This window comes from Limulus polyphemus, unplaced genomic scaffold (genome assembly GCF_000517525.1).
Source record: "Limulus polyphemus unplaced genomic scaffold, Limulus_polyphemus-2.1.2 Scaffold4604, whole genome shotgun sequence".
NCBI lineage: Eukaryota > Metazoa > Arthropoda > Merostomata > Xiphosura > Limulidae > Limulus > Limulus polyphemus.
In genome coordinates this window covers 4657-21326 of record NW_013670214.1, presented here as the reverse complement: position 1 = coordinate 21326, position 16670 = coordinate 4657, and the positions used below count along the sequence as shown (strand labels likewise).

General features: G+C 29.4%; 1 protein-coding gene across 1 annotated transcript in view; it reads right to left on the bottom strand.

Annotated features, from left to right (window-relative positions):
* Positions 1–4140: 4140 nt before the first annotated feature.
* LOC106471413 (BTB/POZ domain-containing protein 7-like) overlaps positions 4141–16670 on the bottom strand; it is a gene marked incomplete at its 5' end in the record, with an annotated part of 16185 nt that continues 3655 nt past the window's right edge. The window contains 5 exons of the mRNA XM_013932011.2: positions 4141–5935; positions 6781–7103; positions 12100–12268; positions 12878–13200; positions 14840–14915. Of these exons, the coding sequence (XP_013787465.2) occupies positions 5819–5935; positions 6781–7103; positions 12100–12268; positions 12878–13200; positions 14840–14915 (1008 nt within the window). The remainder of the gene's footprint in view (positions 5936–6780; positions 7104–12099; positions 12269–12877; positions 13201–14839; positions 14916–16670) is intronic.

The following is a 16670-nucleotide window of genomic DNA, read 5'->3' as shown; positions in this document are numbered from 1 at the left end:
TCATCACAAAAATGGCTGGACTGCAGCCATAGCAATTAATAAGAAAAGTTGGCAGTGAACAAGTTAAAAAACCATATTCTTTTCATGCTTATTTCATTATTTCCTTGAAAATAAGTTTATTAAAATATACATGATGATGTTTTGAATATCAAGCATAAATAATTACATAGGATATCATGATTCCTAATTGATCTAACACCAAATGCAATATACAGAAGCGAAACATGCTAATTATAAAGAAACTCCCAAAACCAGTCATCTTTAATAATACATATAAAACCAACAATTAAAACTTTACACCAAAAATGCTTTTCAGTCCATCAAGTGTTCATGTTACTTCATTCACTAAATGCAACAAAAATCGACTTTTTTGCAGTAAACAAATGATCGGAGCAAAATATAATACATTGTTTTCATTGTTTCAAGTTTCTTACATCTATTTATCAATATCTATCTATCTATTTATTTATTTATTTATATATATATATATAATGACAACTGTACACACTTTTGTGAAAAAAAGGACAGAATAAATACCCATTTCATAATGTATGGTGAACCTTTTACTGGAAAAATTAAAAATATGCTATTTACATGTGCAAGATAGAATAAAACAGCTAATTCCAATCATTTCAGGCTATTTTAATTCAACATATGCATACCATGTTATGTACTACAGCTAAATCTACATCATCTCTACTACATTATGTATGATCAGTTTGTATTTTGAAAACAAGCAAATTTCCATAAAATCCACTGAAAATGTTTTGCAGCAAAATCACTTCACTTCTACAAACACCTAAACACTTGGAACATTTTCTACCAACACATAATGGCAGTGATCTCTTTTTTTAAACAATTAGTCTTAATCAATTCACATAATCAAATTTCCTTATCACATTCTTATAAAGATTTTTTTCCTGAGACATATGTTTCAGTGATCAAACTCTACATAAACCATATTATAACTCAGCATAGATTTAATCCACACTTCACTGGCATCAGGTTGGCTTCCACAATATTGATCTATAATGTTTTGTAAATTCTTTCATAACCATTATTCATGCTGAAATTACACATTTCAAGCTTTTCAAAAACGTAATAAAACTTACTTTATGCTTTCTAGTTTTTATCTGTTAGAAAAAAAAATTAAAGTTTATTTAAAATCTTGGTTCAGAAGTACACCAAATTTATAATTAGTCACTGAATGATTTGGGTGTAGTGAAATTAAAAGTTTTGTTCCCGAAATACAACTTCAAAAAAAAAAATATTAAGACCTAAAACTATAACAGAACAATTTTCAAGTTTGCACAAAAAATACCTCAAATTACTTTACAAAAATTCAACAATTTCATGTTTATCCTGTTATATGAGAGTGATATAACAAAAATACAGATGTTTCTAATTACTGGATTCTCGTCATAATATCAATTCATGTTAATAGTTGTAACTATTTCACATCTCCACAGTACATCTTCTTACAAGTAGTTGCTTGCTTTTAAACTGTAGAATAAAATCACTGATGTGACAACAAAGTAAAAATAAATAAGTTTTCAATTGATGAAAATATATTTGACTGAAAACACTAAACTTTCATTTACCTCTAAGCACTGTTTTTCACTTTTAACTCGCCTAGTAATTAAATTGTACTTGCTTTAACCCAACAATACTGAACAGACACTTATCTGATGTTTCTACTTAGGTTAAAAAAAAAGGTTTTTGTTTCCAAAATGAAGGTCTGATTTGGCTAATGTTGTTTGCCGTAATTAAAACTCTGAAACTAATTGCATTAGGTGGTTTTTTTATCATGAATTTTATTTTTGATAATTCTAGTTATATTATTCAGCAAATTAACACCAGTCTGCAACTGTAAAGGAAATTTTTCCTTGTGATTAATTAGCTAAATTAATTATGATTTTAATGTACTATGATACATTTTAACAGAGCAATAAAAGGGGTTTCCAAACACATAAATAAAATGAACTTTAATAGACCTTATGCATAAATTAAAAATACACAATACAAATCTAAGTACCACTGTGATAGTTTATCCAAGTCAGAATACTTGCTATTTGCGTTGATTTGTTTAGACTTGTCATATTCTAGTTTAAAAAAGGGTTTTTCAAACTTTATCAGTTACATAAGGCCCAGAGACAAAATAATACATAAATGTCTTCTGTTTTTTGGATTGTTATTATAGCAACTTCAATTCTGGAAATCTTGCTTTAAATATTTTTTTTATATAATGAGTATGTATATACAACTTTTACAATTCTTTTATTTTAAGTAAATAAGGCTTTGAGACTGCTTTGAAATTCCTGCCATTCGGAACAAATTTCATGAAATAATTAATCAGAAGATATTTCACTGTTTTATTGAGTCAGTTGAACAGCAGCAGAGATATAAGAACTTCAGAAAATAAAATTTTGCAAAACAAAGAAATTATTTTAAAATACAGAATCATGTATCATAAAAAAGTGCAATAACATTCTTTTTTAATGGTGTATTCATTTTCTCTAAAAATGTCTTAGTTTTTCTTAGTTATAAGCTTTTGTGACCCACCAGGAAGCAAGAATCTTAAATTTATCATTCTTCATCAAAACATTAGTATATAATAAGTAAATAATTAGTAAATAATAAGTGATCATTTCATTCTCATAACACAGGAAAATTAATTTTACAAATGAAAAAAAAATTGACTTTCACAGGCACAACGCCTTTCAACAATGGTTGTTAACTAAACAAATAAAACATTATACACTACTGAATTTATCTTTATTTTTCAACTACCAGGAAAATAATTAATGTGTGATTATTTACCCCTTTTACTATGGGTAGGGGTCAGAGGGCATGTCATCACGTTTGTAGACTTACATTCAAAATTTTATTGAACTACTATTCTATAAATGTATGTCAATAAGTTTGGTATCAAACTGTTGATTATAATTAAAATTTTAGTATTATACATTAGTTAATTTCTTAAAATAAAAGAAACATTAAAACATAATTCCTAAATATCGATTTTTGTATGTCATGTGATATGTTGAATGCAGTTTTGGTTCAATTGAGATGTTTGTGATGTCAAATTACAAAGTCTATAGTTTCTTCAAATTAGAAACTAAAATTACCAATACTGACAAGCTAGAGCATAAGATAAGAACCTCCATTTGTTTCTATTTTTTTTAGATATTATTATATTTAGTGAACCAACCAAGGTGGCCCCACCCACCTCTCACATTTTTTGAAATACTTGCTTAAATACACCTACTTCACTCAATGATGTGTTTATAACCAGTTAAAAGTTCAGAATGTCCCCCATGTGGTTTTCTCAGCTTTTGCAAGTGTTTATGCAGGAAAACCTTCCTTTTCACAGTAGAATCAAAGCAGAGAGGTAAAATATAATGGAGATCGAAATATCATATTTTTTAGACCCAAATACAGCTTAGTTACTAAGCCCGATAAATTACAGTGGAATTCTGTGGTATTGATATGGTAATTCATGATTTTTTGTTATTTCAAAATGTATATATAAAACCTAAAAAAATTAATTTCTTTACATCCTCCACATGCAAAATTTGATAAGGCTTAACAAATTACGGCAAGCAAGTACAAACTTCATAAGTAGAAGAGATCATTGTTTTCTATATTTCTTTATTTATTGTTCTATATTTTAAGGAAAATAACTGAATTTAAGAATTTATTTGTAAATAGTAATAATATGTACACTTATGTAATGTAATGGAAATATAATTCTATTCTACAAAATATTGGTCCACTAGGACAAAGCTAAGACAGTTGCACTTTGTAAAGGCCAGTTTTATACTATTGGATACAGTAACATGAGTGCATGTGCACCTTGTCATTGAAACTTCTGTAATGCTAGTCAGACACAGCTGAAAGGTCAATAAAATAAAAATAATAAATATATACAGGTGTATAAAGGTATAAGAATTAAGCTATTTAAATTAAACATTTGTGGTTTCATGTTATAATGTGTAGTCATTCTAGAACAAAAAAGTGTAATTTTATATCTATTTCCTAATTTTCTGTGGTGGTTACGAGGTTAGTCAAATCAACCAAACCCATACAGAGATAAAATATAGTTTTTTCTAACAAAGAACATTTGATAAGTACCTGGAGGTTATAAAGATCTCACATGTGAAATTTGACAATGTTTTGATATATAAAAGTATTTTTAATCTGTAAGTCTAAATTACATTGCATGTTAGATAGTTACCATTCAAAAAGAAAAAATGCTTGAGAAAATCATTAATTTAAAAATCTTATATTTTGTGTATGAAAACCTCATATTGTTTACTGATAATCTGCAAAATTTTATGAACATATGCGTACATATTAAAAAGTTACAGTATAACTGGTTTATAGTTACTTTGGGGGATACGGGCTGGGTGAAATCCACCCACCTATAGTAAAAGGGTCAATTGCAAGGTTTTATCTTCTTTTCAAAGGCATATATACAATATAATTAAGTGAAAACCTAACTACAAAATGTACAAGTACTTTTAAAATTTAACAGTTAGAAAACATATTTTATGTAATAACCATACAACATTTATACTAACTAACCACTTTTTAATAATTCTTACAATATGATTTTCAATAGCTTAAAGCAAAACATTGAAATCTATAAGAATCTCCTCAGCTTTTTACTTCAACTAAAAGCATGTTTTAATTTTTTTTAACTCATGGATATACTACCTATATTAGGATAGTTTCATATGTCAGCATATGCACACACAATTTACTGACATTACATATCCATAAAGCTTTCAATAAATTACAAAGTATAGTATAAAAATCACCAAATTCTCGACTTTCATCTATAATGTCCTGCAAAATGACCATTTGTTGAGCATTAACTGGGCTTTTCCTTAGTTCTGATGACAGACTAATGAAATACAAAACTAACTACATTGTAAGGAAGTTATCAACAGGCTTCCACCAGCTGAAAAAATATACGTAGTTATGTGGCACGACTTGGTTTTGAGAAGTTATTAAAGAGATGTTACATGTATTCAATAATGATAGATGCAATATAGTATGAGAAACAGTGAAATGCTGAACTTTAGCATTTCTATATCAAGTCCATACATGACTTAACAATAACACATTTGTAAGTACAAGCTGTCAATATAAAAAAAAATTACAATGTTTTCTAGGTGAAAGACCTAAAAGATTCAACTAACTTTAGGTGAAGTAAGTTATTTTTAAGTAATGATCAAGCATGAGAAATCTAAAATCTAGTGAAAATTGGTCCACTTAATTATTCCAACTTGCACATCATGAATGAAGTAAAAGAGGAAAAAATGGAGATCTTCACACCTCATGGAAACTGGCCAACAAAGAAGTCAGCTGTTTATCCATTAATTAAATAACATTTCTAATTTATCCATGAGAAGTGGAAATAAAAGGAGTTAGCAAAACCTCTTACAAGATGTTTGTGTCATAAGGAGCCATTAACCTGATGCCAGTCTGATGATATAAAGAGATTAGTTAAATTCAAATCAGCAGTGTGCCAAATCATCTTCTACTCCATACATTTCAGTTGTGTATTTGCAAAATCTCAATTAAATTTCACAAAACATATTTTGACAAAAAACAACTTACAGCCAAGTTCTTTTAGTTTTACAGATCATGAAAATGTATAAAATTAGTTCAGCTGTAACAAACACCTAGCTTTACAAACTATATCTCTCTGCACATTTAAGACTATACAGAATATAAAAAAAACTACATTTAGCTGTGGAGAATTTTCAACCAAAGAACAGACATTTCACACTTAAACAGAAATCTACCCTCAAGACTGTACATCAGGACTGTTTTCTGTTATGTGCATCTTGCCCATTGCTGTTGTTGCCATAGCAATATCTGGAATGGTACGATGGAGATGACTTGTCATGTCTCTACCCGTAGCCTGGAAAAAATACATGCACATTAAAAACAGACAACCAGAAATTAAGTTTTAATAACTGAAATACTTTTCAGAAATTTAAGTTTTCCATCACACTTTATTTTGATATTAATAGTTTCTACAAACATGCAAAGCAAAATAGGTTTATGAGTGATTAGTTGGCCACTCTGTGTGTAATAAAATATATTTTATACAAAATATGGGCAAAGACCCCATTTCCTACAAACTCTCACACTTTCAAAAAATGTTATTTATTTCTCTGAAAGAACAGTCTTACTAAAAAAAAAACACAAGACAAGTTTCTGAATTTGCAGTCCCTTCTCAGATAAGAAATTAATAAAGTTTTGGTCAATTAAAAACAAATTTCTTCTTATAATTATATCTTTTCTTTAACAACTACACTGACACTAGTGTACAGAAAAAAAATGAGACAAGCAATTTCAAAGTTATGCCTATAACACTGTCTTTTTGCATATAACTTCTGTGACCACTATCATAAAAATTTTTTCAATTACAGATAAAATGTTTAACCTATCGAAGCAGCTAAAACCCTGAAGCATACAAGTTTAGAAACTTACACACACATATACCTTCTATTACCAAACTGTGTTGTTCAACATATTTTAACAGTATATAGAAACTAATTATTATACGATCCCAGAAACAGTTAACATAAAATTTAATTTCATACTAACTCAATTTGTGGTTTAAGAGTTGCACTACATGATAAAAGATGAAAATATAGTTATTTCAAAAAATGGTGAATAAACTTAATACCCCAGAATTTTTATCAAGATTTTTAGGGAGAGAAATATCAGTTTATTTATTTTTATTTTAACTAATTTCACCTGATAACTCCACTGAGTCTCCCGGGAGTTGTAGCCACTAACGTGTGGACTAGCATTGCCATCATGACGGATACGATCCTGGTGCACTGGACATGTTGCAAGTCTATCACCATCATTCAGCTCCTCTACAAACAAATAAACAGGTCGGTGCAGAACCTCCACAACTGAATCAGGAAGGCCAAATTCACGAACAACTTGAAGCTGGATTAATCTGGTGGCTTCACAACGAATCTGCTTAAATGATATTGCTTGCCGAGAACTTTGGGAATGTCTTAATTCTTGTTCCCGCTTCCTCATTAATCTCAGAGTGGCATCACTGGGAACTGTCGAATATTGCTGATTAGATCAAGGTGAGTATATAGCTTTTCCAAACTACTGTATTACACTATTACTTCAGAAGGCAAGTAAAGTGCACTAAAACATACTCATCTTTGGATCAACAAACTACACGTAGAAAGCATTTTTGATAGATTATCAAGTTATACTTTTCTGTCCTTTCACTCTATAATAACACAGGCCTGCAAATTTAAACTTCATGAAAGTTGTTTTGGTTTAATAACAGATTTTCCATAGATTTTGAAAATAATATTCACTTTTTTCTATCACGCAAAGATGTTTTACAAATCAGGAAGAAAAAAAAAACTTTTACTTAGATCAAACTATTATTTCATTTACCACAATGAACATTTATTATTATAATTATGTGTGTTTCACGTGGGTTTTAGAAGGATCGATAAGATTTTCATGTCGAGATTGGTCTACAGTAATCTATAGCCAGTGGTTGCCAACATTTTAAGCACAACAAAATGTGACCCAGTTTCAATGAAAATGATTCACTTATGTAAAAGTACATGACGTTTTGTGAAAAATCTGTACATGATGAAGGAAAATTTATATTTTCAGATTCAGTGTACAGGAATTACTGTAGAACTGTAAAAATATCAAGAATATAACATAATTGCAGGCCTGTGTAATTTTTGGACTATATATATTTAATAAATGTGAGAAGACCTATAGTCTATCAATTTCATGAAAATGACACATTGAACCTTGTAATCTTGAAGCCCAAAATACATACATTTCTGGTTTTTATATTATTTCCACAAATGAAGCAAATCAACATGTAAGATGTTCTACTTTCAAACTTAAGAAGTCTTATCAAACTAATCCTTACCCAACCACAAAATAATTTGATGAGCTGTAAGATATTTATTTTTGATCATTTTTATTCTGTTGGTTGTACATTTAAAAGGCAGTAATGCATTTTCAACAGAAAAAGCAATGTATATTACACAGAGGTATACTATATGACTGGAAATAATTTGGTTAACATTAATCACTTGACAGCCTTTTTTAAATTTAGAAACTTTGTTGAATGGTTCAATATAAAAAACAATAAACTTTATAATCTCTTAATTGTTAAATTTTCAAAACGTTACACACTAACTGATTCAGCATAATGCAACTCATTAAGATCACAAAAAATGCACACAAATTAACAATGTGGATTTAACAATCTGAAACAGTAAGATCAAATCCTGTAGACTAACAAAGTGGTTCAATCCTGTTACACTCTACTAAAACACAACAAAAATTGTAACATATATTCTTTTTTTTCACAGATTTTGATTACTGGGAAACTTCTTTCTTATAAAATATTTATAGGAAAACTTTAAACTTCTTGAAAATGTGATGTTCCACTGAACTTGCACGTGAAATGTATCAAAGGATGAGACTGAACATCCTATAAGCCTGTTCAAGGCTGATACTTACAATTGCCACAAATCTAGGTTTAATATGTTTGTGTGGAACAGTTTAAGGTAGATCATAAACATATAAATAAGTAATTAGATGCCTTTTTTAATACCTTCAAATGCAATGAAATGTAGAATTTGGATATCAAAAAGAATGTCAGGGTAAAAATTTTCAAACAAGAATTATATGCATTTGCTTATTCTACATTAATTTTAGATGTGCAAAACTCATTTGATGTGCATTTATGAAACAAAAACAAAGTTGTGAAGGAAAGCAAATTTTTAAAAATTTAATGCTAAAGAATTTTCACAAGAATTCATACCAATGAAAAATAGAATAATACTTTGATTAGACTCTTGATGAAACAAATGAAACTAAAAGGTCTTCATTAAAATCATTAGATATTCAAATACAAGAAAGACAAAAAATAAGGAATTTCATAAAAACCACATCACAAAGTTTTTCAAAATCAGACACTGATCACAATTATATACAATAAGAAAAAATTGTTAAACAAATTCACAATTTCACCTGGAAAGAGAAAGAATAACTATTTTTTTGCCTATGTAGTAGAAAGATGTATTTTTACTGTGCTTTACTGCTCTAGCTAGCCAAACTATACTTTGAAAGCTCAAAGCAACCATCAACATAATTCTTACTGTACTTTACTGCTCTAGCTAACCAAACTATACTTTGAAAGCTCAAAGCAACCATCAACATAATTCTTACTGTGCTTTACTGCTCTAGCTAACCAAACTATACTCTGAAAGCTCAAAGCAACCATCAACATAATTCTTACTGTACTTTACTGCTCTAGCTAACCAAACTATACTTTGAAAGCTCAAAGCAACCACCAACATAATTCTTACTTTGCTTTACTGCTCCAGCTAACCAAACTATATTTTGAAAGCTTAAAGTAACCACCAATCATGAAGCTAATAGTGGCTTGATCTGTGAAATATGCAGTTACTCTTAGCCCATTTAAACTTCAATTATAATGGAATGGTGCTGCTGTTAACACCTCTAAATGTCACAAGTTTTTCCATATATCAAAGAACTAAATTCCTGCTCCATGAAAAAGAATCAAGATCATTTGATATTCTTTTCCTCCTTATTAGTAAAATGAAAATGGTCTACAGCTTAGTCACCTACATTAGAAGTATTGAGAAGTCAAAGGAAACAGACTTAAGAAGAAATACCCACCCATAATCAGGAAGATAGCTCTCAATAAAATACAGTCAATGCCCAATAAATAAGGAGTATGAAACTGAATGTATATATTAAGAAATGTAAAAGATATATTAACCAAAATCTAAATATTGAAGCAATTCATGATCATATCTTACAGCGATATTACTCTTCATCAAGTGTGCTGAATTACACAGTTTCAACATAACATTAAATTAACAATAACATCTCAAAAGTTTAAGGCCCTTTACAACAACAACAAATAACAACAGGTTAGTTAAGATAAAAAATATATATATATATATATCAACAATTCCATTGTCCAATTCTCAGTGAAGCAAATATTTCACATAATATCTCAACTTTCCCATTTGCTACAGGCATGTCACAACTTTTTATTAGAGTTACATTCAAAATTTAATTAAACTACATTATTAGCATTGTATACAAATAAACTTGGCATCAAAATGTAGATAATACATTAAAGTTTACTATTATATAAGTTTCAAGTTCTTCATTTCATAAGGAAATATATAAAAAAATCCTCAATCTCCCCTAGTATGAGAATTGTAACATTTGCTCTCTAAGGTTTTCCCTCTTCTCTAAGTTATTTACCACTTCTCTGAGAAGTCCAGGATTTAACATAAATTAATTATTATAATAATGATATTACTCAGGAAAAGCATAATTTTTATAGTATTCAATCTTTACTCACAGAGCCATAAACTAGAGAATTACACCCACTTGCCATGCTCACATCCTCTCTTTCACAAATTGCCAACAGCTCTGGCATTTTATACTATATTATTCAAAACCAATAGAAAACCAGTTTTAATCTATCAAATGAAAAATTATATTACTCTGTTTTCTGCACAGAGAATTGTCTAATCTGTTTCCAGTTCAAAAGTTTTTCCATTGGGAATCACATTGACAAGCTTAGGTGAATTTTTAAAGGTTCTTATCACATAGTTAGAAAGCCAGAAAAATTATGACAGTTATAGGACATTGTTTGTTTTATGTGTGTTATTATTCTGTGTTCTAAGATGTAATATTTAATTAAGTGAAAAAATATTTAATGTAGTGGTACCATTAGTATAAAAAAGTAGGTTGAAGTTTCATCAACAGTCAACAGCAAAATAGGAAGACCCAGGGAAGTATTATATTTCTTGTTTTTCATGTGTATTCTCTACCTATTATTATAACAGTAACTAAAATGTAAAAATTACAACTTATCAGGTTATACAAAGTAAGATAAGGTAAAATAATGAAAATAAACACTTCATGAGGTATGCTCACTAGCAGCACATGCATTATGTAATTTGATACAGAAAAAAAAGCTGCACATTCCCAGAGAAATTTATAACTTGTGTGGTGGGATAATTAGTTAGACATGGTTTAGAGAGCAATAAAATTAACTATAAACAGATGTATACCTTTACAATTTGAAGTCATTCTAGAAAGACAGAGAAAATAAATTATTTCCTAATTCTTTATGGTGGTTATGGGGTCAGTTGATTTGACCAACCATGTAAAAAGTTAGGGTAAAGAAAATAAGAGGAAAAATGTAATTTCTCTGAGAAAAAACATTTGATGTTTAGTTAGAAGGTTTTTACAGATTATGCAAATGAAATTTCAAAATTTTCAGATGAAGAAAAGTATTTTTAATCTTAACATGAAAAATCATTTTGCACTCAAAGCAATCAACTCTCTGATTTCATATATTCACTGACAAATGTTTAGTAAAAATACCTTATTAAAAATCCTGATTTACTGTATAAAAAACTCATAATAAAGATACACAAGACATACTAAAACTTATAGTATGAATGTTTTGATGGTCATTTTGGAGTCATGAGGTCATCCACCAAGCTTGTAGCAAGAGGGTTAAGAGATGAGATAATATATAAAATCATTAGCATGCTATGTTTATATTTTCATCCTTTACAGTTTAATTACACAATTAAAAAATCATAGCACTAGTTTTGCTTTTATCATTTGAAAACTTGTTCAATTTTTTATGCTTATAACACTGTTTGTTTTTGCATTTCGAGCAAAGCTACAGGAGATCTACCTGCGCTAGCCATCTCTAGTTTAGCAGTGAAAGACTAGAGGGAAGGCAGCTAGTCATCACCACCACCTGCCAATTCTTGGGCTACTTTTTTATCAATGAATAGTGGGATTGACTGTCATATTATAACACCCCACGGCTGAAAGGACGAGTATGTTTGGTGGGACAGGGATTCAAACCAGCAACCCTCAGATTGCAAGTTAAGCACCCTAACCACCTGGCCATGCCAGGCCCAGCTTACAACATCTTTTCATTTAAAAAAATATGTAACTCATAAAGTTGTAGGAAATACAAAATTCAAAACAAACCTGGAATGTTTCCATCCAAAAACTCAATACCTTCTGCCGAATCTCTTGTGTTGAAAGCAGAACTTCTGCTCTGGTACAGAGAGGCTTTATCCCCAGTAGACTGACCTTCAGAGCTGTGAGATGGAGTCCATGATTCCAAATCACGGGCTGAATGCTCATCAAGCCATGCCTATCAAATAATTCAGAACTAGTATCTTCCAAATGGATTAATTGTTCTAAATGGATTATCTAAAATAATAATATTTGTGTGGATTTAAAACAAGTAATAGTAATATGAAAAATAATGTACACAACAATGTTCAACCCTCTATTTTACACATTGTGAGAATATGGTAGAAAAAATGTTTTTTTTTTGAATTTCTGACTTAAATAGGTCTATACTGCATGAAAAATATGTTTTTGTGAAACATAATTTAGTCAGTTATATATGGGTACATTACCTAGAAGTAACATTGTTCAATTCAGGAACCAATAAAAATAATTCTTTCATAGTTACTGTTACGTGGAAGTAAGAACATTCTACTATAGATAAAAAACTGTTTGTCTCCAAAACAGAAGGACAGTCTGTTTTTATATCAAAGTTCTGAAACAAATAATACAGAAATAACTTGCATTATTTTTCATATGATTATACTGACTTGAAACATAAAAAATGTTCAATTCCAAAACTAAAACCATTTTAAGATATTACTAATTTTAGTTTCCTTATTATAGATTTGTAGGGTCTACAAAATATAGTACAAAATAACATAAAAAATATCATTAATTAAAACTTTACCCGTGCCTCTTCCACATATGGCAAAAACAGCCTCGGAATGCTCAGTGGACTACCCTTTCTTCCATGAATCCAAGATGCTATTTTATGATAGACACCACTGCCCTGTAAGTGATCATCATCAAGCATACATGATGGAGGGGATCTAAATAAACCTCGTTTCACAGCATTGGTTAACAGTTCACTATCTGGTGGTACAATATGATCAACTCTTACAAAACATATCAGATCAGAGATTATATCCCTCAGCTCAGCAACACACAAGTCCCTTCGTCTGGGTCCTCTTCGACCAACCATGTACACTGATTGTGGTGTTACTGATGGTTCTAAAAAAGATAAAATAACTTTGAAATTGTTATATTTCTTAAAGACTTTATTCGTGTTTAAAATTAGTTCAAAATTACCTTTCAAGAAAAATACATTATTATCATTTAAATAGTTCCAGCTGACAATGATGTACGTGTAAGGTTAAAAATAATATCCAGAACATATTTAAAAATCATTGGTATAAACCAACTTTAGAAGTTTCAAAGTGAAAAGTAATAACAATTCCAGAATTTGAAATACTTTATAATGCCTGTAAAATCACTCACGTAACTCTCACATGAGCACACATATAGTATATATAAGCACATACAAGTGTTTTAAAAATTAACATTTAGATTAGTATGTATTAAAGTAACATCTCTGAAGCTTAAAATTTACATATAAGAAAAAAAAGATTGCTATATTTTTCTCTCTATATATATATAAAGAAATAAAGCCAATAGAAGTTGTGTATAAGACAGTTTGTTATTTAATGCTCTATTTTAGTAAATACACCATTTTTCAGGAGTTTGGTCATTTTCAATAAAAGTGTGTAATGAAGTCTAATGTTTTCTTGAATTTGACCTAAATGACTATTACAATGTAAAGATGAACAATGTTGGTTCATCAGTCCTATAGCATAAAAATAGGAACACTTTTTATTGCTATCAGGCCTCCCAGCAACATCTGCAGCTGCCAGCCTTTAAATCAAAGGCCAAATTTGTCAATGTACAGAAAGTACTTTACTGAAATAAAGATTATTATACAGGTTTTAAAAGTGAGGCTTGGCTACATGTAGTTAAGTGGTTGCCAAATTCATTGGTGACTATACAGTTAAAAGTTCAATGTGTTTAAATGTGTAATAATAACTTGTAAAAGTTAAAGTTACTACAATTTTTAAACGTGTCATTACAGATTTACTTTGTGTAAAGTATTATTAATCTTCAACTTAAAAACAGTATATTAAATAAAAAATAAAATGCAGGTTTACTTAGTTGTTACATTTCATAATGTGCAGTAACCATTCAACTTTCATAGCTACAGTTCTTAAACTTATCTTTCTGTTAATCAACATTTTAAACTAAAATAATCTTTTATTAAAGTAATATATATTCTAAAGTTAACTTATAATTTTTCTGTGCATAATCATGTTAAAAAATTAAAAAAATGGTTCATAAACAAAAATCAGTAGAATGGGTAATTCAGATTTTATTATAATTTGCTGTGCTATAAAATAATTGATTACTGAAGATATCTGAAGATATACTGAAGATAACAAATAATGATCCTTCGTGGATCATTCAATGAGGACAAACATATAACTTGTAATTCAACTCTCAGTTACACACAAATTGCCTTTCTTCTAAACAACATTCTCATCACTAAGTAACACTACCAATTTTGACAACTAAAAAAATTAAACCTTTTTATATTAAAAGCATTTTGATATGACAAATTTGCAACAACTCACTTAAAGAATAAACTAGAGAAATAGTGAAAAACGAAACTCCAACAGCAGGTTATAATACTACTTGCACACACTTAAGAAGCAACTAACTAACTTTAAATTGTCAAATACAATGTTTTCTTCTCCATAAGTGTCTTGTATTAAAAAAAGGAGGCCATTTAAGATATTAATTTTAACTTATGATCAAATACCTCTGTCTCCACTCTGTTTGGATAATTGAACTTCACCCCATCGAAGTACAGCCTGTAGGATTTCCAGTTCACTTGCCTTAAATAAGAAAATGCATCTGCATATAGAACTGATCAGACACTGTGTTTTTATAGCATATGTTAGTGTCCATCAGTAAAAGTTTTTCTATTTATTTTAATTTTAAACTCTCTTTTTAATATTCATTTCATATGTAATACTGGTTTCCTAAAATCTGATGAAAAATTAAATGAAAGTATACTAAAGTATACAAACACTATATGTTCTTTCTTTGAACAAAATACTACTAATAACCACTTGTAATATTTATATTTTGATTATTATTTTTCTAGTAAGTATAAAAAAACCACAAATTCTAAATCTGTCCATTTCAATACGTAGAGGTTGTTGCAAGATATCTTTGTGCAAAGTCTCATTTAGATTGGTCAAAGTATAGATGAATGGTAGACCAATACCCTAGGTCTGTAAATTATTGTGAATTTTGCCCCCTGTAAAATCTCAAGAAAAACACAAGTCCGCCTATTTAGTCTATGAGGGTTGTTAAAAGACATTTTTGTGCCAAGTTTCATTTGGATTGATGGAAATACAAGAGAAAAAGCAAAAGTACCTCAGTGATGGGAAAAGTTCAAGTCAATCTGTTAAATTAATTTATTTCATGGACTTTAAAAAGATTAATTGTGTTGTACTATTGGTTTCACTCAAAGCCAAAGCTCTGAGCTACTTATACCACCCACCACAAAAAGTAATTGTTGAGTCAATCAACAATAACATACAGTAAATCAACATTTTAATCTTTAAGTTATGGCACATTTCCAAATGTGAATGATAGTGTAATTAATTTCTAACTATTTAGTGTAAAATATCCTGTTTGTGAAATAAAATTTGGCATTAACATTATTCATGCCTATTCTCCCATCATTTCAAAAGTGAATGTTGAGCTTTGCCTGCATTTCAAATGCGAAACAGACAAAAGCTCGGACAGACACCAAAGTTCACAATATATGCATTGTCTGTAATGTTTGACCTTCGACTACCTAAAAAAGGAATGTGGTCTAAATTAAAAAATGTTTCTGGGCAAACTGATCCATTGTATATATCCTGTAAGCTTCAAGATGACTGGGCCACAATTAAAGGAGCGGCCTATTTCAGAGAAATCAGAGTGGTGGAAGGAACAAAGTAATGACATTTATGCAAAAAGGAGTTAAAATTCTGTGTGGCCATTTACTGATTTCATTCTGTATTGAAAAAGTAAACTATCATATTTAATATTACTGACTACTTGTAACTATTTAAATGTTAACCTTGTTATGCATCAAAAGATCTGTTATTGTAAGAAAGGTTGTGATACACCCAAGCCTTAAAAAAAAAATGCAATTTAATAGAATTACAAACTCTTGTTGAATTTTATGTAGTTGAAATGATGTACTGTAGACTGATTTAGCAATATAATTTCAGATATAAATAAGACTCAAATCTCTAGTAGCGTAAACTACAAACTGTAACCTCAATTCAGCAGCAAATATTAACTACTCGAGCCATATTAGAAGTACATCTCTGAATGAGTGTTCTTTAGGTATCATTAATTGGTCCACTTCATTTCCATGTATTATGGCAGAAAATGAACTTAACCAGTTAGTAAGATGAGCAATTTGAGCAAAATAAAATTTGTGAAACATACCCTACTTACAATTGTGTCCGAGTACACAACAAGATAAATCATGGTTCCAAAACAAACAAAAAACGCAAAAAGTTTTTACTTTTAGCAGGAGGACACCACAAGTCAGAAAGGCAAAGATGTATTTTTTTTTTTTTTTT